A 26,357-nucleotide genomic window follows, 5' to 3' on the forward strand; every position below is an offset into this window, starting at 1 on the left:
ACAACTCAAGCTAAGTACAGGTTAAAAGAAATTTCTCTTAGTTTAATCTCATTATGTTAATCAACTCTTTTACTACATGCATAACAGCTGCAGTAGCAATGAATAACTTCATTTTGGTGCCTTAGAAAATGTCTTTTTCTTTGCACATCCGACTCATCTGGTCTAGAACACATCACAGCTGTTGGTTTAAAGCTATGGGTTGAAATCTAGTACAGTGCTCCCAGGCACTTCATTTATCTGTCTCTTTGACAGGTGTACGTACTAGCTTTCCTTTTATAAATATAGACTTCTTAATCCCAGTGCAGAAAAAGTCTAACAAGAGGTAGCATCAATCCTAGTTAAAAGTTATCAAGAAAGCATGGACCTAGAGATTTAAGTTCCTGCTTTGAATTGCCTTGAATTAAATAGGAAGACACAGCTTTCGGATCATAAATGCATTTACTATCAGAGCTTTAGTTTAACCATTGAATTAGCACCATCAGAAGACCTCTAAATCACTAAAATAATCAATATAAAAATGGAAATATATCATTAATCTCATTATAGTTAACAGATATAATGTTCTCACATGGGATAATGAATGCAAGGACCAGGACAAAAAGATTACCTCTTGGAAAAATACTTGTTATTTGCAAGTGGAGTCCATGTGTACCTTCTTAAAACACGACTTCCATCACCACACATGGGAGGAGAGCTTTCTTCTATTTGCTGTAGAAAGCACTATTTTGCTCATTTCCTTCTTCTTCTTCTGCTGGATACATAGCACTTCTAAGGAGGAGCTGGCTAGCTGCTGTTCAGTCAAACTACAGCTCAGTCCTAATGCCACACCTGAAGACAATAAAGCCAAGCTTGCACAGCCATAACTGCATTAAAGAACAAGATAGTACTGCCTTAGTGTCAGGACAACTATGAAAAGGGTTGTTTTTTAAATACAGACTTTAATATGGAAAAATGCATAAGATGTTGTTTCATTAGTTCCTTGTTTGTTGGTTATTTCATTATACCACATTTGTGGTGAGAGGATAATCCCTTTAGCTCAACAACTTATTAACCATGTTCTTTCAATTAGAAATAGCTTATTTTCTAGCAAAACAAAACCCATAAACACTCCTGCCTCCAGCTTATAATGATTTTCTATAAGTGTAAAAGAGGTATAGTAGAAAGAGGGAGCTTGATATGAATAGAAGTTACACAGAAATGGAAGATATCCCTGATAATGTAAAGCTGGATTGATGTACATGTTGTGTGTGAATATTTCTACTGTTAATCAAAAGCCTGCTATTTGGTTGCACGAAGCAACTGCAACTGAAGTTAAATTTTCTTGACTTTCTTATAGTTTGGTTGGGGCTTCACAAAGAAATGAGTTTTGGAAATCCAGATATGGGAGAGAAATGTAGCTGGAGGAATACTTTAAAAACCCTTATATTTCAGAAACACAGAGAAAACAGTGCAAAGGTGAAAACTGCATTTGTGGATCTAGTTTATTAATAAGCATTGTAATTAACAAGACAACATGCTGTACAGAAACCTGAAATAGAACTACTGCAAATATACTGGACTTTAAATGCTGCTGGACTGTAGTATATGATGTCCAACTGCATGATTTGAAAAGTGTGGTTAGGGCTGTTTCAATACACAGACATACACTGCTCACTCTCAGATCCTGTAGTATGCCATAAAGCAGGGAGATTTCCCAGAAATACAAACTCAAATATTTACAAGAAATCATCAATCTCTTTCTTCACTAGGGATAACATAAGTTATACACATTTTTTCCTACGTATACCAAATAAAATCTTTGCCTTCAACTTTACTTTGTGTCTGCATAAACCAATTCCTTCCTTTTTATTTATCCAGGTAAATAACAGTGGTAAACCGCAGTGCAATCGTTTAACTGATAATCACTTATTAAGGATTGGTATTAAAGCTGCAAAAAAGCATAACCTCAACTAACAAATAAAGTCAAGCGTAAATTTTCAAGCTTTAAAAACTCAAACTTGAATCAAACAACCTTGAGCTAATCAACCACTACTGACTAGGAATTATTTAGGTGTACTGTCTTTGGCTTGACCACGCTGGAAGCAGGTTAATAGTGGTAGCTCAGGGCTGAGGGGGCTCCACCCCGGCTTGTGGCTTGCTCAGAATACAACAGAGCAAGCTTGCACTTCTCTTACATAAAAACCCAAGCAGATCTATACACCCCAGGGTCACAGTTGTCTGATACAAAACGGCTGCTCTCATCTAGCCCTACGCTAAGCAAAAAGAACTGGCTGGATTCAGAACCACATAACTAATGTTCTGTCAAGTTAGCTGTCATGCTAACATTCATAAGCGCTCACGTCCTATTAGCATGGGCTCATTGCCATGACAATTAGGTAAATGACCTGCATCCGGCCAGCTCACAGCCCACAGAGAGCAGGTGCTCAGCAGTCTCTGTCTGGCCAAGCAGACATGCCTAATTATTCTTTCTTTAGAATTAAGTCACACTTCAAAATACAGCGTAGTTGATGAAAACAAAGAAACAGCATATTTTATTTCAAACAGTTTGACTTCAGTTCTATTTTTTAAAGTTCTTTTTTATAATTGACTGCTTTACAATATGGGAAGAATTATCTTTCTGCCACCACTACCCATAACGTCAACGTAATTGCAACAAGAGTTTGGCGTGGGGTGGGGTAATAATCTAGGCTAGACTGTGTGACACATTACTTTGAAGGCAAAGGTTTTCCTTTATTGTTACACTGTACGAAACAAATCTAATCATGTAACTACCATTTTACTGTATATTGTATATAGGATTGTTTTCTCCACAAATTCACACAAGTAAGATAAAATAAGTTAAATGACTAAAAAAAAAAATACACAAAAATAGACAGTCTATGTACTAGATAAATTATTTATACATATATGGCAAGTTGTTTAAAGATTCTCTAAAAACTATATTCCTCTGGATACTGACATACCGCTCAGAAAAATATTGCCTCAAATGCACAGTTTTGTATATTAGGTATGTAAGATGTAAAAATGAGGGAACCATTAACTCCTGTTACAACCATTTAATGTGTATTTACAATTAATTCTTCTGTATCTTGTTGACAGGATTTTAGAATATCACAACACAATTTCATTAATACTTCCTGTCATCAGGTTCACCTTTACAATGCTTTTTGTTTAAGCAACTTCTTGTTGTTGTCTGGCTTTGGTGTTTTGTTGGGGTTGGTTTTTTCTCAAAAGAAAGGGCGGTGGTTAATTGCTTACAGAGGAAAAAAAACCCACAAGCCTTTAAACATTGGAATGCAAAGCTTGTTGTGTTTTTTTTTTTCCCTGCCTAGGAAAAAACACTAATTCTGGTTATTTCACATTTTCCTATGAAAACCCTAAAATGTAAAAAATGAATTCTTTGCCTTGAAATTTCAGTTACAAATTTCAGCCAAAAAAGGAAATGTTACAGGCAAAAGAAATGAAAGTTTTCCAGTGCAGCTGCCAATTCTGTAAACATTTGGTATGGCAGCCCTCTGTAATAAAAACTAAAGCCCTCTGCTTACAATAGGAAGCATTAGCTGTCAGGATTATTCTAAATTTGCACAATTAATATGTTTGGTAAATCTATGTAAACTACAGATAAGCTTTTTTTGCATATCCCTGAAAAGGACTGCCAAATTTTCTCATTGTGATCTCTCCAAAGCAAACAACCAAGGGCTTTGTATATAGTAGGTATGAATTAATTTGTCAAATTTTTAATTGTCCTGGAATTGGCAATCAGTTGTATCATCTATTGTGTGTCAGTATCCAAAGGATTATTTTTTTTTCCAGGATTTACATGCAACTGGAAGCCAGTGTGCCACATCTTTTCTAAACGTTACTTAAAACTACATTAAAAAATAAAAGAAAAAAAGTAGTACATCATTAGATAATCTGATGTTCATTAATTAAAACCTATCAGTAGGTTAAAAGTGAAGCTTCTTTTATTTTGCACATAAAATCTAAATGTGATCTGAATAGATTTACAGTGGGGACAGCGATATATAAAGCTACTTATACCTGCTGGGCACATAAGAGAAGCTCTTTTAGCATTCATTGGAAACCCTCAACAACTTGAACTTCTGTAGATTTTACAAGCAGCTAATATTACAGCATTTTTACACACAGTTTTGTTTATAAATTACAGATTTAAGTTACAATATGAAGCCTACACAGAATTCTATCCATAGGAAATATTCACAAACTGTTTTTTTTCTCCCTCCATACAACTTCAATTGTCATACTTCATGTAGTCATAAAACTAAACAAAGTTATGCAGTCTTTTAAAGGAAAAAAAAAATCTTGCTTTGTACATACTGTAAGTGATGAAATGGCTAAAACTAGAAACAAAATATGAGAAAGGAATCTCCTTTTTCATCCACTATAGAATTTACCAGCGCTTTTCCTGCCACTACTTATATACTCTCCAGTACACAGAACACTGAAAAGAATCCCTCGTCTTTAAAAAGAATCATCTTAAGACTTTATCAAATAATGTGATTTGGTTGTGTTTATTATTACATTTATCCAGCTTTCATTACCTAGGTGGTTCTTTCTTTGCTAAGAACTGTCAGTCACTCTCTAATAAACTAAGCCACAATGAAGAGTACTCCCACATATAATAGATTTGTGGAGAAGTAACTAATATTATAGCTAACCTTTTATGAATACTTTCAACAGGTGAACATAGCTGTAAAACAAAAAAGCCGTATACATCATGGTAATATTCTTTTAAACACCAGTAGCTTGCAGCCACAACATCACATCAGCCAAAAAAACTACCCCATTTTCCTACTGTTTTCAGCAGTGCCCGTGTAATTTTCAGCTAACAGGAACAGTAGCCAAAGCAAGCTCTGCAAGATGAAAAAAACCAATAAAATTGAAAAAATTAGAAGCAGACTTATGGCTTGAAAAGTACAATATATACCTTATTGTTGCTTGCATTATCATAGAAAGGAAAATCTTAGAAATGAAAAAAAAATACTTATAATTCTTTTTCAGTTTTGATCTTGCATGCCCTATCATTGTCATGTTGTTTGATTCACACAGAAAAGCCTAGTTAAGAGCTTTCTATTTCACATATTGTATTCTTTCAAAGAACAAACATCTGTAGATTGAGCCAATAAAAATTAAAATCAAAAGCAGTTTTCATGTCTTTAAGTAAATTTTCCTTTTTAATTACATAGAAGATAAATTTTGGTGGAAAGCTATACCATCCTTCTTAAGAATGGATTTTAGGGTCTTATTCATTCTATTATTTTAAGGTAATCAATGAGAAGTTGCCCACTTGATCTCAATTGCTAAGACAATGGCAGATGAAATCATGAATATGCTGCAAATTGTAACAACAAAGAAAAATTTGAGTATATTTAGACTGTAATATTCCCCAAACTGTACTAAGAAATCACTTTCTACAGGGAGGAAGGACTGCTGGCAGATATTTGCACTATATGGCCCATATAAGAAAATGAACAGGACTTTGTGTTTTTCTTCTGATTGTTTCCGCGTTGCGGGTTTTCTTCTCCATTTTGTGGATTTTACCAAGAACTATGGTAAATTTCTTTTAACTTAAGTCCTAAGGATTCAGCTTTTCAATTTCAAATTTAGGATTCTATATACATAAATATTCACAAGCTTAACAAGTTTGTTTACGCGCTAAGAACAGTGTTAGGCTGTGACCATGTACAGTCACCCTTAAAGCCTGAAATAATGGATTTGTCAGATACGCATTTATAGCTGGTGCTCATGTATAAACGTAGTGCTACTCCCAGACCCCGGTGGCGGGTGGGACGCAGCGAAGTTTGCCAGAGGAATGACTTTGACGGGATCTTCGCTGGCACAATGTCTTTCGCAGGTGTTGTAGAACTGGGGCCTGGGGCCACCCTGGCCCTTGTCAGTGTCGTCCTTTGGAAGGGGCCTCCCAAGCGTGTGTCGTCCCTCAGGTCTGGCTCCTCGGCCCCAGCCTTGCTGGAACCCAAACGATGGCAAAGGGGTGTTGGACTGCTGATACTGTGTCAACGACGGTGGCATCCAGCAGTTGTCAGAATGGCCCAGGATGAGACACTCCTGTGTGCAGGTTTCAGAGGCTTCAGCCAGGGCTTTCTGGAGATTTACTTCGATAGCTGGGAGGATGGAAAAAGACAAGACGTTATCAGAGGTCCAAAGACTGACGTGCACAGGGAACCAAGGTTTACAAAGCAATCTCAGTTTTATGATAATGGCCACAGTTTGGAAAGAAAATAACTTCAGGTGTAAAACTTCGGTGAAGGTTTAGATGTTTGCAGTTTTGGGGTCCACACTGGCTATCGTTGGACAAAAGTTAATATGTAAAGAACACATGATACCAAGTATGTAACTAAGGCCCTTATAGTTTCTACTTACAATGACCTTTTCAGTTTTTGAAATTATAATTATTAGAAAGCCAAAAGCAATAACAATATTATAACAATATTATATTATATTATAACAATCCAATACCAGAACTCTGTATATTCCCACACAACTACTTGAAAAAATTTTCTAAAATTAGGATTTTTCTAATGTTTTCTTAAGACTGGATTTTTGGATTCTTTTCTTTGCTTAGGGTAAAACAAAATTAATTTGGACGCATAGCCAAAGATGGTATATTAGCTTCGAAGATGCACTCAAGAGCTTCAAGAATAAACGACAGTGTAAAAGCTGTTTTAAAAAGAATTGATTTCTCCAACCGTTCAATACTTGAAACCTTGAAAAATCAAAGGGTAATAGCAAAACAAGCTGTAACTTTTGTAGTTTACTAGTAATCGAAACAGATTTCTTCAGTAGATGCAAGGTTTTTGCCCTTGAAGATTACAGAAATTATAATTTGTTCAAAGGCAAAGTATACTACTAAATTTGAAAGAAGTGATTTGCAATACATAAACAATCTTGATCAGTTTCATTTAAACTACACCTTTAGCATGTGTAAATCCAAACTAGAAGAATTAAAATTCTACAAATCATTCCTTGAAATAGTTTTCATGTTATGTGTTAATTTTATTTTCTTTTGCTGTGTACATGGCTTAAACACATGAGGAGTGAAGAAGAGTATCTGATTAGATATTTCACTGCATTGTCTTCACAAAACTTTCCAATGGAGGATATACACATATTTTTAATATCAATCTTCATGAAAACAACATTTAAAATTGGATTCTGTATCATAACCAGTGGAGAAGGTATGCCGCTAGGAAATAGTTATAGCAATACGAGTAGGAGCCTCTCACTTTCTGAACTTTATGTCTAAACACGTGCTGTACTTCTGTTTTAATAAATGCTTTACATGTTGAAATCTATGTAAAGCTACAAGGCACAAGTATATATTTCCATGTTACACTACAATACAAATGAATTAAGTTTTTCCCTTCAGGCACTGAAATATATAATGCTGCAGTCCACAATACAGGATACATCTTTTTTAAGTCTACTACGTTTACATAGATGATTGGTTACTTGCTGTACTATGAATGCTATTTACTTCCTTAAGTACATTGTATGAGTATGTGCCAGTTAGAGAAATGATTGTTCATAAATGCTATTTTGCCCTATTACTGGCATTTCAACATGTCTTCAGTCATTTTGTCTTAGTACTTTTCAGTGTAATACTGACAAATACTTTGGCACCTTGCTGTTAAACTAATCCAGTTTTGATGGGCAGTAGGAGACACAAATATGGAAATAATTTCGCAGAGGCAATAGTTCCTGTGAAAAGGGTTACTACTGGTAGATTAGTCTAATCTTTGTGTGTCCTACTATCTGCTATTAGAGACATAAATCTGAGTATGTACAAGTCTTGTTAAGCTCTTGAATTATCCAGGTTTGCTTCTCTCCTGATCAAGGCAATTCTTTGATATCAGGTACAACCTTGACAGAGTGCTGAGTTATCCTCATTCTATACAGAAACTGATCTTTTTTGTATTTATTAAAAAAAAAAGTTGATACCTAGTACCTCAATGCTTCTTTTTATCTCAAGGCTTTCTAATCACTCTTACAACGCTATTAATTTGGTTAAACTGAAAAACACACAATTATTTGATAAAACTAGACATTTATAGCTCTTCGCAGCAAGTGGTTACAATACTCATAATGTACTATTTCTCTCAGACTTCAATAAGAAAGTAAACAAAGCTAGACCATCAAAAGAAACATTTGGCAGCAAAAACTTAACATTTAAGCTTTAGACAAGGCAACTGCAGAAATAAAAGGTCACTTATAAAACACTCTCTACACCATCTCAACAGATCAGTAGGACAGTAATTTTGTGCCATGTGTTGCCAGACTACCTGTAGACTCAGAACATTACCATAATTTTCTACGTGACATCTGACTCATTTTTATTCCCAACATTAACAGCCAAGTTTTGTTGTATAATATACTAAACACATTTAAAAAAAAAAAAAAATTTAAAACTCAATTATATCCTTAAGTTCTATACTAGCTTTAAAAGGGGAGACCAAATTAACTAAGGGTGTTACAATGAATAAAATGTGAGGCAGGCAAGGTCCCCAATATCTGCATTTAAAGGAAGCTTAGAAAATCTCATCAACTGATCTGCTGCAGTAAATGGTACTAGCAAGGATTATTGGGATGCAAAACAGTTTCTTTTTGGTATAAAGTAAAAATAAATACAATCAGCAGTGTGAAATATTATGGCCTTATCACAATAAAGTGAAAATGACTGTTGGAGCATAATTCTTCTGGTTTTGAATGAACCTAGAACAAAATGTAGGAATTTTCTGCATGAATATTCATCAGACATTATCTTCTTTGCCTGCTCTTTCAGGCCATGAAATGTAGCTTGTTTGTGTTAGTCTAATTCATTCTTTATTTTCCTAACATATCATCATTCTCCTGCTTCTTTAGTACCTGAAATCCTCCGAAATAGCTACTTGGCACTGGCCTTCCACTGCATCTAAACTTTGCTTTACTTGTTAAAAATATATTAACAATTCTCTATTTTATCAAAGACGAGAGCGTTACGCTAGCAATGCTTTATACTAATGGTGCCAACTTACAATAGAATGCAGCCGATTCCCAAATATTCTATTACAGACTTGACATATAAAGAGGTCACTGTAACTAGCATTGAGACATTGTCCCCAGCACCATGTCTGGCTTTCCCTCCACAACTTGCTGCCTACTTTAAACAAAGGATTCTCTGGCTGGCTCAGTCAACCATCCCAGAGGACCATCTGAGGAGGAATGGAAGCCACGCAGCCAGGTAAGCGTGAAGCTCAGGGCTCACATGGCCGTTTATCAGAGGCTGTGTAAATTGACCGTGACATTTTCTAGATGCTACTCTTTAAGCTTCCTTTTATTTTGCATCTTTGTAAATCATCGCTAAATGTGGGTGGAAATAAAGTTTTCCGAGCCATGTCACTCATTCAAAAGCAGTCATGTAGGTGATTATTCTGCATAGTCCAATAAGTACTCAGTGATAGGAAATATCTGCGATATCTGCATCTACCAATCAAGTAAAAGAAGGTTCCTGCTGTCTCTGAATGTTTTCAGAAGAAATTGTGGTTTTCACAGATGAAATTCAGTGTCTAGAAATGTCTTCTCACATGACAGGTTTATAAATGGAAATAGAAGTGTACATATCCCTCACACATTACAAATAAACAATACATTCCAGACTCTTATCAGTCTACCTAATTTCTTTCTTTACTCAGTAAGAAACCCTTAATTTTATATTTTTTTTCATACCACATGGAGACTCTACAACCATGATGTACAAGTAGTATAAAAGAGAATTTTGAATTTATGGAATACATCACACTCATGCACATGTGAGTTCACCACTTGTGTTTGAACTCCAGATTGTTTTAGAAATGAAACTATTTTTTAAATTGTCTGCCTCAGAACTAAGAACATTTTTAAAGAGTGCGTCTGTCAGCTCTTATGAAATGTTTAGATCAGAACTGTCAAATATAACTAAAAGCACAATAGTTAAAAGACTTTCTTCATTGTTCCACAGCCTTTATCATTTATAGGTCGGAGCAGTTTTCAGTAAGAATATTTATTTTCACTTAAGAAAACGTGGAATTCCAACTGTGCCAGGCAGCTATCCTTCAGTCAAAACAGCTATTAAATAAAATAACATTTTATATTTTTATCCCTGTTTGTTTTGTTTAGAACTTTCTGTGGTTATAAACCCTGTGTTGGGTTTTATGGATAGTAAATAAAAACGTTGGTTATTAGCTTTCCCTTTGGGGGTTGAAAGCCAAAGAACTCCACAATGCTACTCTCCCTATAGATATATAAAATATGTGGCACAGTACTGCATACTTTGGCACGTCCAGCTTAATATTATGTTCCAGTTCTCAGAATATTTCTCCTAGACAACTCTCAAATTAAGGTAAGCTGTTAGTAAGACTGTTATCAGCAATCTCATAATGTTAAAGAAAAAAATCAGAAGAATATACTTGCTGTATAAAAGAAACATTTTCTTTTCTCCCCCTGTGCCCTCCCCTCCAGCTGCAAAAGGGAGACATACTACTATGACAACATCAAGAGGGACGACCCCTTTCTTAGTCTGACGCAAAAGTCATCACGTACATCACAGAATCACATAACGATTTAGGCTGGAAGGGACTTTTGAAGATATCTGTCTAACCTGCTCAAAGTAGGATATCTTGGTCAAAATAGAAGAGAACAGTTTTTCCAAAAACTCAGGCCAAACTTACAGAAACGCATGTATCTGCATATATATATACGTTAAAAGGGAAATGAGTGTTTCTAAGAGCTGAATAAGCAAGAACACGAGCTTCCAAACAAGCCTTAAAACATCTCCACCTTTATCCACATGTGTAATAATGATCAAAAGACATTTGTAAATGTATTCATTAGCAAAGTACTCAGATCAATCAGAACTTCAAAAGCTGCCAGACCACACTGCACTGATGCAGACTTAGGGGCTTATGAATTGTGAAAAGAAAAATTCAAAAACAATTAAAAAATAAAAGAAAACAACTTAAAACCACAGAATATAGAGTGCTTGAATTTTAAAGCTATGTAGCTGAAGTCTTAATGAAAAGCCAGTACCGAATTTGACACATTTTGGATGCAAACCATCCAGTGTTACATTTAGTACACTCTTGTTTCATAATAAAGCAAGCAACAATTAGCAAGCAATTAAGCAAATTGCCCATAATTATGCCATTGCTGAGCTATTTTTCATATTTTCACAACACAGCACATACATGAATACATGGCTTGCAGTGCCAATGCTATTCTGTCAGCATCCAGAAGTGCCTCTCATTTACTGAAGCGTTTCATATGAAACAGCTCCCATTGCACATCCAGTGCTCTCTGCTCAGCAGGAACCCACCAGAGTGATGAAGATGACAACCTTATAGCACTCATCTCAGCCAATACCTCCTAAGGAATGGGTTGTGTCCCCCTCATTTTTTGCCCATGTGTATTTACTAAATGTGGTACTAAATCTAAGCAGGAATTCAAGCATAATATGGGGAAATTATAGTCCAGAATTACCCTGGTGACCAAAAGTGGCCACTTGGGTAACATGATTTAGCAGTCTCCACTATATGAAGAGAACAGAAATGACACTAACAATAAAAACGGGAGGAGAGAATAACTGTTAGTGTAAACTGGGTTACTTTAATAAGGTCAGGAGGAAGAAGCATGAACGTAAAAACCCTAAATAACTGCTGCTATAATATTCTCTACTTTTTGGGGTTTAATAATAAAACACCTTTGGGACAAGTGTCCTATGAATATTTTATTTCCTGTACATGTCTCAATAAATTAAAAACCTAAAAGAGTTACTTAAGTTCTAGCCTTTGAACCTTTTTATTCAAAGAACAAGCAGGACACACCATTTCCTTTAGTTTTCAGCTGTGTGTAGAGAGCTTGTCTCTACCACAGCCTATGAGAAATCATACTTAGAGGAAGATTGATCCTCCAGATGTTCAAACTGAGGAATCAACAGGCATGCAGGAAATCACACATTTTCATATACTGCCTAAGTTTACCAGATCGTACCAGGTATCTTGCAAGAATAGGCTCTTCTTCCATTCCAGTGAACACAGTTTGTGTCTTAACATCCATGGTTCAAATTTGAATTTAATCCTAAAACTTGTCAAGAGTTAGGCTTCTTATTCTAAAATCCCAGTGGTACAAGGTGTGAGCATTTTGCATCTCGTTTCAATTAGTCAAGCAAACACTATCAAAGATGGGTTGGTAAAGTTGGTGATGAACGAATGGAGGAAGTATTAGGGCAAAATAGACAGCATATGGTAATTCCTGTAAAATTAAATATGCTTGTGAAGTGAATCTTTCCTTCACAAATAATAGCCATATAAATAAAGCACCTTAATCTTTCATTAAATCACCTCTTATTGTTATTATGACTAGAATTTCCATCTTGTGCTAATCAAAACCAAGAAATGGTCTAGAAGCAATGACCCTGTAAAAAGTTTCAATAACTGCCGAAAGGATTTAATAAAAAAAACTTTAAGACCCCCCCAAACCCTCATAACCTCTTCAGTTTCAGCCTAATGAACACAGGCGTGAGTGTTGTAGAATACACTGCACTGACCCTTATTCTTTCAACAGTGCAATTGTATACAACTGTAATGTCTGTGTTTTGTTTGCTAATTATGGCAAAACAAATATGGTAATTTGCAAAGGATGCATGTTTCTTGGCCTATGAAATGTATATTGTGTTATCAATGAGAATTTTAACTATAACTTGTAAGCATAATGACCACCTAAAATGAATAGCCTAAAATCTAGTATATTGATTACAACACTGGGTGATACAATGTGCTTTATTTAATATTTAATTAACTGCTTCACATTTGTACTGAAGCCTCTTAATTATTAATGTATCGTTCATTATTTAACACAGAATATAAATTTAAATTCAAATCAATTAAACAAGGTGAAACTACACAGTGAAAAATAGTTTCTCCTCCAGCAAATACCTTTGACCTGGAAACACAGCAAAGAGTGAAATTTGCATTTCTTCCCACATCTCTGAGAAGACTATGCATTTTAGGTGCATATTAAGCTCTTCTACTCTTGTAAACTTTCTGTAATAAAACCAGCATTCTGTGAAAATACACTTGATGAAAAAGGGCTTCAGCTGCCTTTTATTCAGCTGGTGCCTAGAAGAGGAAGCATTTTCACCATGAGTTTTCTGTAGGGCATTTGTAACACAGCAGACTTTCTCTCTTGATGTGTAAAACTTCATTTTAAGCCTTTCAAGATACAACTCTTAGTTGCAGTAAGGGAAAGAAGAGTCTATAGAAAGTTGTAGGTGCCCAGCAATTATCATCCTGGAATGACTGCTTCTTCAAGTAACAGCTTTATCTTAGAGTGGTGGGTTGACTGCTGCCGGCAGCTACACACCACACAGCCACTTGCTCACTCTCACCTCCTCAGCAGTGCTGAGAGCACTGAAAAACTTCTCCCATTCTCTGAAAGATGAGCTTTTCTTATCACTGCTATTACTGTGACCAGGAAGGCAAAATTGTAGTAATGCAAATATTATTAGGGAGTCTGCAGCAACACTAATATCACTAAATACTGTAATATGATGATGTTCCTAAAGCCTAATGGCTCACATGTGTGTATAGATATTTTATGTTTTCTTAAAGCATAAAATCTTTAAACATCTTTAAACACTATTTGAAATCTGAGATGCAGGAAATCCATGAAGACCAGTATATCTCATATCAAATTCCAGAGATTAAATTTCAAATGCTCAGTAAAAGTTGCTCTTAAGCATGCAAGTGGAAGTCATCTCCAAAGCTTTTCCTCACATTTTCCATTTCACAATAAATTTCAAGTTCAGATTATGATTCTGCAAAACAACACTGCTTACATTCCATGGCATCTGCAAGATGGTCTAACAATCCATAGCAGTTTTCCTTTACTAAATTCCCCACAAGTCCCTTACCGTTACTACAGAAGAACAAGCCTTGTGTTCCACCTAAAAAACTTGAAAATGCAGAATTATGAGTAATTAGGATAATTACTGCAGGGCTAAGGGGACAGACCTTTTAATTCCCCTAAAGTGTCCAGTAGCTTGCCAGTTCTGTTGTGCTTTCTAGATTTCTTAATGAAAATCTACAACCTTGCAGAAGGACGGACCAGAGGAGCGAAACTTTGACATTTCATCTCTCCACAGGACAAAAGGATTTCCCTCCTGCAGCTTTGTCCTCCCCAAGAGGACATCTCTTCCATATGGCTGCAGCTCAGAAGGGCTTTTCTCTTGGAAAACACTCTGAACCACAGATTCCTTGATGAGTAGGCAACATTTCCTAAACAATTTTTCACAGCAGTTTTCTGTCATGACCGCTTTGTCAACCTGCCATAGACAAACCTCAGTGGAACCACGTAGCTATCCATCCCTTTGACAAAGACCCCAAGAAAGTGTGAATACATGGGAAGGGCCATGTTTGATTAACAACTTTGGGATTGCTGTAAAAAATGAAATTTGAAAGGTAATAATTACATTTGTAATTACTTAGGTCTAAATCTCTTCTGTTTGCTACTCCCTCTATTTCTGGGCAGCTGGAGCAATGACTCATTAATAATAATAAAGTCATTTAACCCTACAGGCACATTACAAGGAGAAAAACGTCATTTGTCACCAACACAAATAGAACAACCACTGAAGGATACAGAAAGGCCACTATTTCATATTTATTGCAAGTGATAAAAGGGACATTTTGCACTCGTTCTTATAATGACATTCCAATCTGCTTTTTAATTATCAGCAAACACAAGGGGACAGCATACAACATATGAGGGACTACTAATAATGTATTGTCCTGTGGTGACATTTCCATAATCACTTTAAATCTATCCTATACATATGTACTAGTTAAACCTTTCAGCTCATGAAATCATACTCCCTAGTAAGGAATGAATTAAGGAATGAATTATCCTTTGCAATTTTAGCACCCAAAGTAGCTCTTTCAAAGAGTTTGAGGGTCTGTTGCATTTACAGTTGAATACAGTACAACTTAAAAATAAGCACACATCTATATTGGTATTTTTAGGCTAGGAACTTCAAAGTTTTAATTTTCTCTGGCATTAGTTTAGCCATGGACTGCAAGTCCCTTAATTTTCCAGTGCTTTTCATTATTGTTCTGTACTTCTCTACTACAAGAAGCCTTTAAGACGCACTCTACATTACATGAAACAAGTACCCTTATTCATCAGAAAATCAAGTAAACATATCAGAATTTGCCAGATTTTAAAAAATAATTACAGAATAACTGCCTGCCTATGAAATAAACTTCTGAGGAAGAGAAAAGACTATTATTTTCCTAAATTATTTATTTAGGACACATGAAACCTCGAGGAAAATGTACAGAGAGAAATTTCTAAAATGGCATTAATATGAAAACAAATGAAAGGAAGTTTCATGTAAATAAAAGTCACCATAATATGAGATTCAACTCTATCAAGCTAGAACTTCAAATTCTTCTTTGCTTTGCTTTATCATCCACACTTATCTAACCCTCAGGCATGTAGAAGGAACAGAGAACAAATTTGACAACATGAATTTATAAACTGTTACTGTGTAGGGTAGAAAGGAGGTAAGCAAACCTCGTAAATGTGTTTATATTTTCTCCAGGTACCACAATAGATTATATAGAAAGATATTCTTTAAAAACTTAAATAAGTAGTGTTAAGAAATAAGACACATCAGGAAAGAGTAAAATGCATATTTTCACTCTTAAGATAGTGACAACACAGAAAAGCTCATACATGGAGTGAAATGTTTTGTCAAATTGAAAAATGGAAATAACATGAATACTACAATTTTCACATCAATTTGAGGTAAAATGTTTTGAATTACAGTCATTTTAATCTTGTTTTATAAAGAAAATTACTTCAAATGGGTGATAATTTAAAACAGCATAATACAAACTTCATTGTGCTCCAGTCAGGCATAGAAGTGTGGCTCTGACTGATTTGGAGCAATCTTTGCACAGTGGCTCAGAGCCTCATTCAGAACAGATATTTGAAAGAGGAGAAAGGATGCCTGACTAATTTCTCGTTTACCTATGAGTTCAAAACTACTTATTATGATGGCTATGTGATGACTTCCTAACTGGGCCTTTACAGGCATTGCTAGCACCTTCAGAAATGTTGGCATTATCCTGATGAGGCATTGTTTACCGCTATTTCTTTAGGCATTGAGTTGTGACCAATTTCTTCATTGAAATTTTGCTGTTTGATTAGAAGTTTCTCATACGATTTCACTCAAGCCTTTTCCGACTATTAAGAAGTTCTTGGCATCCAGGAATTTTCCTAGTAAGATAGAAATATATTCTCCATATTACATATATAATATAATGACTGAGATTTTCTTCAATATTCTTTTCTGTTCTCCAAAGTAATTTACACTTAAAATATAAAAATATTCTAATTTTAGCTAGTAGCCTTAGTAAACGTTCAGTTTCCTTTTCTGAAGCAGATGATTCTCAGGACCTGAACAAGTGACATACAATGGAAATTATTTAGGCCAGATCAACATGTGACACAATTCTTAACAGAACAGGATTTCTCATGGCATATGTAACATTAAAAAGACAGTGTTAGGGAACATTGTTAGTCATAGCTGTGATTATTCCAGAAGATTTCAGTGTTACTAATATCAGCCAACAGAATGAGATTGAGGAACTGCTGACAGTAATCGTTCCAGCCCATTTCAATAGTTGCCAGGACTTCTGTGACTGCAATCCTGAGGATTATGATGACAGCTGAAAACAGGGTAGTGTACTTATTATTATTATTATTGTTATTATTATTATTATTAATCTATTTTAAGAAATTATTTTGAGCACAACAAACATTAAACTAGGCAGAGGGAAGAGTTAAAATTCATGAGGTATCCAATTGTTCAGGAAATTCCATTACTTCAAAGACAGCAGTGTTTAAAAATAGGAATAAAAAACTGGCTGATATTTAAAGTGCGTTCTTATAAACTTTATTACGTAAACATCTTATAATCACACACTCTCTATGTGTGTCCATAATGAGGATTCTGAAGAGAGAGGTATATTTGTCAAACTGCAGATTTCAGGGAGTAGGTGTTAAGTTTTGACTAACAAGATGTCCTAGCACAGAACAATAATTTATTGCTTTATACATTTAATAGACCATAACAGTCTTTGCAAAAAAGAAATGTTCACTCCTGCTTGATAAGCTTTGACATGAGTATTCCTAAGCTAATAAAAGCCTAACTTACATTATTAAATGAGGTTAAATACTAGCATTCAAGTTTGTCAAGGAACTTATCACTTTCTTTAGTATGCAAGTCTCAATCAGGCATTTCTCTATTGCACATGACAGACAATCCCTTAGAAACAGATTTAAGAAACACTCAATTCTTATAAATTCACTGAAGCGTAGCATCTAGCTCTTTTGAAAGTCTAAGTTTCAAACGAGTCTGGAAATCCTGGACATAGGAGGCATATGTTAAAGTTAAGCAAATAAGACTAAATCACATTCTTGTTAGGAATGGAAGTTCATATACCACCCTAATCTCTATAAAAGCAAATCCACAAAAACCCATAATTTATGTTTATTTTTTCATAAACCCTACAGAAAGGATATTTTAAGTCTGTAGGAAGTGCTGCTCTAGCAGATGCATATAGAAAGCTCTCACCACGCATGGCACACATTTATTTTAAGAGGGTACAAACCTCAGTTTTGGAAGCTAATGTTTCTTAAGCTTCAGTTGAGTACATTTGACAACAGTCTTATCTACAGCAAGTATGGATGGTAGGAGGAGCTCATACTTAGTTTGTATTCCAAAAGGTTGCTTAAAAGTCTTTCCATAGTTTTTAATTAACCACAGGATGTAAAAGGACCTAAGTGAAAAGCTACCAGTCAATTGCTGACTAAGCGTTCACCAGCCTATTATTGAAGCTATTTAATTTTTTTTATTCCTTAATTCATCCATATTCTCCTAGCGATGACACTAATATGCTCAAAGTTAATTTATTATCATCTGTTGCTTCTATTCAAGCTCAAGTTAACAGAATAAATTCATCAAAAATGATGAGACTTGAAAAGGCAGATTTGGACTCTGACAGAGAATAATTTATCATGGCTGGGAAAAAGCCTCCCACCAAGAGGGCTGTCGGAACGCTGGGAGATGAAATTGTAATGACTGCAGAACTTCTGCAGAAAAGGACATTAAAGTGTCAACGGGAAAACAAACAAACAAACTTCAGCGTCTGAAGCTCAAAATATGTAGCTTCCTGACACTGACTCTCTCTTATTTTCACACTCAGAGGTCCTTCCTCTCACCCCCTGGGCTGCCTTGAGGCAGGAGCAATTATTAAGACTCTGCTCACTATCATTTGCATAGCACTGAGCTTTAGCACCATCTCAAGGCACAAGGAGCGAGAGTGACATTCAAAGCTGAATAGAAATGGTGCTGATACTCAGAGGGTCACAAACTGTTAGTCAACAGATCCACGCAGCAAAGGGCTTCATAATAATGCTGCATAACATAATACTAAATTCTTTTATTTAAAATTTGTTGTAATTATCCCTTTTATAACAGCAATTAATAGATTTGGGGTAATCTATTGCTCTAAGTGTTATAACACACTTTCTATGTATCTATAAATTATCTGAATTGCAGAAGCAGCTGGATATAACGGCATTTATAACATGTTTCAGGTGTTATTACAATGGAATAATCCTTTTTGTCATTATTAGTCCATTATACAGTAGAATTGGAAAGAAATATGATATTGTCATGAATGTGGTACCACTGTAATTGTAATATGGGTTGTGGAGATTTATTTTAAAGCCTGGAAACACTTGATTAATCACATTATACTCAATATTCTAGCTTTTGTTTCACCCAATTATTGTTTTATCCCCAACAGCAGCATAGGGAAAATTTGTCCTCCCCTGTACTAAAAGCTGCTGTATATTTGAAGGAGCCACTTCCCCAAGGGAGTGTTACTTCACTTATCTATCACTTCATGTACCTGTATTCTAATTCTGTACATAGCAAAGCCATTTCCCTGCTCCTTGTCCTGTTACACTGAGTAATTATGCAGCTGTAAGACTTGAGTAACTAAATTTCCTAGGGAAAGGGGAAAACCCCAACAGTGAGCACTCCAGACCTGCCCAAGAATACAAATACAAACCTCATCAAGCTCTGCCTAGATATTTACAGAAGATCTTAAATATAAGAATAATCATAAACAATCATAAACATCAGTAAGTATGTGTAAATACATAGGCTTATCTGGCTGACTCAATCAGAATATACATCCTAGCTCCCTTTGCCCCCTGCCTTCTATCATTTTCCAGAGCCAACAGAATTTTGCTTCCAAATACACTCTATCATCATTTGGTGTTTCCAATTCAAGATCTATACTCACTTTAATATATTAACACCTTGAATCTAAGAAATACAGTGAGGTGAATATGCTAAGTATCTGATTAGTACATTATGTCACACTGAAAAACCACTGTACTAAAAAACAGTTAACATTTCCCAGTGAAGCACTGAGAAGTTGGGAAGAGCAACTTCTGCAGTATTAATTCAGCTCCCTTGTGTAAATGTGTTTTGACGCAAACTTTAATTAAATTATCATATACTATTTTTTTCATAGGACCCTTGGGCCCAATTCAGAGACTAAACAGTTATTCAATATTACTCTTTATCTACTCTAATCAGCATGTGGCCATACACCTTTTTAATTAATACTTCCAAAGCCTTCTCTTGAATGTAGATTTATTAATTTCCTTGTGTAATTTGTTGTTTTCACAGCACAATCAAAAGTTTCATGAACACAAATAATATCCCTTTGTATTATTTGCTTGACTGAGGCCATTTGCACCTGGGAAACTGAGGCATAAAAAATTAAGCAAAATTATGCAGTCTCTATTATTTCTGGAGGCCCAATTTGAGATAGCTTAAGCCAGATTTTTGCATGCTTGAGCATTTGGCACTATACTAAGTTTTGAAAGTATATCTGCTACAGTACTTGATGCCCTTGGCTCCCAAAGAAACTTGAAGGGCACAACATATCAGCACAAATTCCATTCTCTCTCCCTCCCCAAAGAGTTGTGTTGTACATTTTGAGATGCAGAATAAAAAATAGAGATATTAATGATTTATCTTTACTAACATTAGTAAATCTAAGCGAATCCAACATCAGAAAATTATATATACAATTTAAATAGTCCTCCTGTGATGAAGAGCTCATTATTTTAATAAATCACTAAAAAAAACAGGCTTATATGTGCTCTGATGAGGTATCAAATCTTTCCAAAAGACATATCTTAAAATTTATCCTTAACTCTAATTTAATAAAATTTAACAGTTTCATAAAATTTTACACAGCAAACCAATTTCTATAAATTCCTCAAAGTGCTTCTCGGAATTAAATTTTAATTCTTTTGTGAAATAGATTGGACTATAGTTACAACTATTCCCTTTGTAAAATCTTTATGGTCTTGTACGTAAATTAAAAGTACGTTTGTCCATATGTAATTAAAACTGGACACACACATCAATATTTCTCAGAACTCCTGCGTTATTACCTTTAGCTGATGAGTATTTCATTTTGAAGATATTTTTTTGCTGTATGTTTCTGATAGGGTTTGTAACCTTTCCTTCCTAACCGCTACAGAAAGGCTACAGTTTCTATGCAGTGAAGTTAAATACTTATTTCCTCAGGGAACAAACCAAATAAAGAGACAGATAATGAAGAGAAGGGAAGGAGACATATGCAGAAGAAAGTATAAAATACTTCTGATAGCAGTAAGTCTGTTCGTCCTTTCTAGTTCCAATACAATCATCATCTGTGGAAAAGTAAATCTTACAAATTGTTATCATACAGATGGCAGAAAGTTCAGAACTAATTCAGAAGGGCTATGTAGAGCTACATACAGTAACACAGAGGTCTATTCTGCAGTAAGCACAATATGCTCAGCTCAATTAGTTACACCCCAGTCAGCTCAGGCATAACTACCACTGTGGCTACAGCAACAGGGAGCTCAGAGCAGCAACTGTGCAGTTTTTCTGTGACTGCCTAGAAGCATTGAAGCTATGTCCATGTTACTGCAACGCAACACGCAAATTTCCCTGGATAAGCTTGTGCTCTTTTTCACTAGAAAGACTATGTAGCAGAGGAACTAAACAGCAAAATCGGTTAGAGCCTGGTATTTCATGTTAGTGTAGGTTACATCACTATCATTATGTAACAGAGTGGGTAAATGCACTAGGGAACAGCTACAAAAGAGGAGGGAGAGAAAGGGGTATCTAACTCTTATCACATAACAAAAGAGCTTCATATTTGACCCCTATACTTCCGTCAACTTGAAGAATCAAAGTTCTGAACTGAACAGTCATATTCTTGGAATCTAAAGAAAAGAAGAAAAATAGCAGATATTACTGTCTCTCCTTTCATAAAAGAAAAAAAAAAAAAGAAATCTGGAGAAAGCAAGATGTACTCTTTCAGAGTTCTGGTCTATCAGGTTTTAATGCAAGGCTTTTCATTACAAGGTTTCAACTTCACAAGCAACAATTTGCCGGCCACCCCAGAGTCTGTTCAGAAAACTATTTTTTAATTTGAGTCTTAAGTACCCACTAGAAAGGCCATTTGTTCAAAGATGTTTAGGCACAATTTGGCTTCAGAAATACCATAGGCTTACAGTAACCATCCTGAATGTGAGCTTCTCTCTTCCTCCAGCAAAAAAAACCTGTTACAAAATCTTCACAATTTAAACACAGGTAAAGTTAGGGCTCATAACTTTTGCTAATCCTGCCAACTAGCCTGAAATGGTAATGCACAAATATAGACAGACAAAAAAAATAAAATGCATATTAAAAAAAAAATGTCCTGGAGTGCAGAGTTTCAAGTATATATTCAAATCAAAGCTAATAGTTGCTGTATTCCAGTCAAACACTAGAACGTTACAAGAACTCTTGAAACAGAGTGTAAATGCCTGATCTAGCCGCAGAGTACAAGCAACCTTGAAACGATGCGTTAAAGGACAAATAAACTGTTCTAATAACTGCCTTTATGTCTGCCCGTTGACCCTATATTATATTGGAATTTGACATGTTCATATACTGCCAACCATGTGATTCATAACTTTCTACTCTGAAATATATACTATTTTCTATAACTCACCAGGCATGCGTTGTTTGTAAGAGATTCAATTTTTTCTGATTTATTTTATGCACAGCTCATCATATTACCAAAAATGTACAAAGGGAAACATTTGGCTTGCTGAAGAAGAGGTACAGAGAAGTATTGCTTAAATTCAGGTTTTAAACTGGCCCTGAAGCCTTGAACGGGATTGTATGAGCTTTTAAGAGCACGTTACTTTCTGTAAATTACTGGCCTATGGTTCTTCATATCCTGAAGAATCACCATCTTTTATATTCATTACTGCTTTAGCTTGTCCATGAAAAAGAAATAAAGAAAGGAACAAAAAACCACAGGGTGCCTAAAATGGATCCAGTATGAGGCCAAAAGTTTCATCAACCTCCTTTAAGCAAAGGCTTGATCTTTTTATTTCTTCCACTTTGTAGCAAAGCTAGGTAATACACAGAGAAATCTTCATAATATTCTCAACAGACAAGCTTTTATGAACCTGATAATAACAAAATATTACCTTGCTAAATAGTATGTTGTTACCATAACACCACATTAGATCTATCACATTAGCCTGTTATTTCCATGCTAAATGATCAATACGAAATTAGTGATAATGCTAAACAGCTAGTGAAGTAGATCTTCTTAGAGAACATACTTGATTTCCAGTCAGCCAAATGTGGCCTCAAAGAACTCAAATGTGGCCTTCAAAGAACTCATACTGCTTTTATACTTTTCTAAAACTGGGTCAAAATCTCAGATCCTGAAATGTACCTGAGTGCTTCACGAATCCTAGTGACAGTTCATGGCAGTCATTGCATGGAACTTCTGTCATAAAATATGGTGAGTAACTCAGAAATTACCGTAGGAAACAAGAAAAGGGTTAAACAAAAAAAAAAAATCCTTTGAAAGCAATGTTTTGAATTTGGCACATTTTCTTTTTTTGGTACAGACAGCCGACAGGATTAACCAAAAAGGTCTGTTAGGTGTGTACGTGATGCTATTGTAATTTTGAGAAGATCAGTAAGCAGTGTTGGAGATGCTGGTGACAAGATGGAAGAAGAATGGATCAAGGAATAAAAACAAATCCATGGAATGTGATTGGGATATTTCCTTTAGCCACATTTTACTGATATTGCTATGGTAAGTAAACCTGCAATATGTAAGAGAAATATTTTTGTGTATTTGGAAGTCTACTTAAAGTGGAGACTTTTCAGACTTCTCTTCAGACACCCAACAGGATTGATAAAGAATTGTTTTAATTTCATTTTTGTTTCTAAGGAAGATGAAATGGCATTTTAACAGGTGATTGCTTTCAGAATGCACAGCAATACAAAAAAGTTAAGTTGCTGTACAGAGAATGAAAAGGTTTCAGTTCACAAAAGATTCAATATTTGTTTTATTTATTGCTTGTTTTTTCTTCTTCTCTTTCCCCTTCTTTCCCCTGGCTTTGCCCTGCCTCCCCAAATGCCCCATATGGAGCTGCGGCTCTTTTGTTTAGTCAGTAGCCAATTACAAGTTCTCAGACATAGTTTTTCATCCCAAGGCAATTTGGTAATCTTACACTGATTAATTAAACTAGGGTCTCTAAACAAACTGTTAAAATTCCTATATCCACAGCTTGCATAACTAATCCAGATAACAGGATAAGCAACGTGATTGTCAAAGTTCATGAAGAAATGAAAACAGAAACACTCTGTACTCATTCTTCTTTGCAGAGCTCCTAAACAAAGAATAAGTTGTACTTCTAGGTAGAAAATTTAATCTGCATTTAAATAGAATTCCTCCAAAGAATAAACAAAAGCCTGAAGCAACATTTTTTACAGCAAATCTTCCTGCTAGTTCACAGCCTAATCCTTCTATCTCTATCTGTAATTCTTTCTACCCTTGTATATTCATTGCCTTACCAGTTTATCAAGGCATCTTGGCAGTTTGAGCTCTGAGTAACTTTGCTTTTCCCTCAAGTTTCTGCAAAGCTGAGCCTAAAACTGCTAAAACTTTGGGTGGCCGGCAACTCAAGGCAAATTCAGGAAGAATCACCTTGATTAAAACAAGGACAACTTATTAACCCAAAGAGTGAGAAGAACAACAGACTGAAGGGATGTACTTTGTGCATGAAACACTGACTAGAATAGAACGGCTTCCAAGGTACAGCTACAGTGCACTATGTGATATTATCACAAAGCTCTGATGCATCTGAAGTTGGTATTCTCTGAGCATAAACAGCTGCCCGCGTAGATCCTATAGAGAGACACACATATTGCATGTGGTCCAAAATAACCCCAATGCCAAACCAGGTGTCACTGAAATCAGCAAGCATATGCTGATTAACATGGTTAACAGCTAGCCAAATGGCTAGTGATGGTGAAAACGAGCCTTTTGGGAACCCGATGATGGGCTACATTTTCATTCTCTTTCTCCGACCATGACTCTGCTTCCCTTTCAGGCTGTAGGGTAGCACTCTGCCCACTTGGAGAAATCTAAACAAACGGCAGCGTAAAACTCCCCAAATGAGAGGTTTAGGTTTAGAACAGGAGGATGCTAAATGCTAGTGATTTAAATAAATGCTCTAAAAAAAAAAAAAAAAAGAGGCTCTGTCCTAAATTTAAAAACAATTAAGAAAGTCATTATTAAATGAAAAGATGCCTCAGTGGAAAAGATGGAAGGATAGAATTAGCATTCTAGATGAGATTTACCAAATTCTCAGATATAAAGAAAGCTAGTACCAGATGAGCAATAACTAATTCAATTCAGCCAGCTCTGCTTTAATAAAGGTCACTTCTAATTAGATAAATGCCCAGTAGACTTAGTCTACCTGATTCCCACTTTAGTCCTAATATTGACAGACCATCGGCACATCATCCTTTAAAATATTTTCTCATTCTACAGCCCAACGAATTTGACCTATAACTCTATTGCATTATTAGATGTTGTTCTAAGCTGGCTTGTTCTTTAAAGGGCCACGAACCGATATAGTTTGCAGCCACAGTGATCATCTTGTTTACAAGACTCAATAATGCAGAATATTTTTTTTTCTGAAAACATAGTTAAAATTCGTTTGTGAAAGACTCTCTGGATTTCAAGAGAGAGATGACTTAGGAATCAATTTGCCTCCAGACTGTAGCACTTCTTCACATTCAGGGAATAAAAACAATGATATTAGGGATTCTATAAAATAACTTGATAAGCTCCTTTGGTAAGCAGGGAAAAAATAACAATTACTCTCTCAAGGAAACATTCTCTTTATGAAACAAAGCTGAGTGCCAATATGTATTTCTCATATTTTAAGTAGAAGACTCTCACTTTTCAAGGCAGAGGATGGTCACTGCATAAATTGATTAAATGTTCAAGTGAATGGTCCTAGGCAGGAAAGAAATTGAATAAAGGAAAAAAACCTTGCCGCCTTACAACTAATGATAGCAAGTTAAGGAAAGCAAAGGATATACATAATGCATTTATTATTGATGGATTAATAAAGTATTTATTAGAGACAAAATAATAAACTATCACTTGAACGCCATGTATCCAGAGACTATAAATTGTTTTGCAAAATATATAGGAAATATTTTAGCTATGACTGGAGGCTTAATATTTCACCATTCCACTGAAAAACATGTAGGTATCCAGAGGGAAAACAAATCCCATGTAAAAGACAATCAAATCACAGCAAGAATAATTAAAACACTATTTGTTGTTATGTGTACAGTCCATTATGGGGATTATTATTTTAAATAGTATTGCTGAAGGTCAGGTTTCCTTGCCTCGCTGGGATTTATGGGGGAACTATATAAAACTTACTCAAAACTTTTCATACTATCAGTTTAATAGACACAGGACAAACTAGATATAGGACAAACCTTGGCTCCTTGATGGGCAACAAGGCATGAGGAAGTAAAAGCGAAGAGAAAATTTAATTATTCCCTGATTTCTCATCTCATTATAGTTACACTGGACAGAGAATTAGCAACCTGTACCTCAAGGTCCTTAAAGAAGGATATGTAGGGTTAGCAGAAGAGGCTGACAACTGCCCTCTTTCTTTTTTTGTGGAAAGCACATTTTTACACTACGTTTGTTACATTTTGGCATCAAAGACATCCAATAACACACACTTAAGCAACTAGATGATTTTCAGAAAACCAAATTCAACAACTGAGCGAAGTGTCACATTTAAAGAACATTTTATAGAGCTGCAGT

The 26,357-nt window shown here is 35.4% G+C and overlaps 1 protein-coding gene across 1 annotated transcript in view; it reads right to left on the minus strand.

Annotated features, from left to right (window-relative positions):
• Positions 1-1,463: 1,463 nt before the first annotated feature.
• PCDH11X (protocadherin 11 X-linked) overlaps positions 1,464-26,357 on the minus strand; it is a 444,083-nt gene continuing 419,189 nt past the window's right edge. The window contains exon 7 of the mRNA XM_069868038.1: positions 1,464-6,143. Coding sequence (XP_069724139.1) covers positions 5,752-6,143 — 392 coding nt within the window. The 3' untranslated portion in view covers positions 1,464-5,751. The remainder of the gene's footprint in view (positions 6,144-26,357) is intronic.

Source organism: Phaenicophaeus curvirostris, chromosome 13 (assembly GCF_032191515.1).
Source record: "Phaenicophaeus curvirostris isolate KB17595 chromosome 13, BPBGC_Pcur_1.0, whole genome shotgun sequence".
Taxonomy (NCBI): domain Eukaryota; kingdom Metazoa; phylum Chordata; class Aves; order Cuculiformes; family Cuculidae; genus Phaenicophaeus; species Phaenicophaeus curvirostris.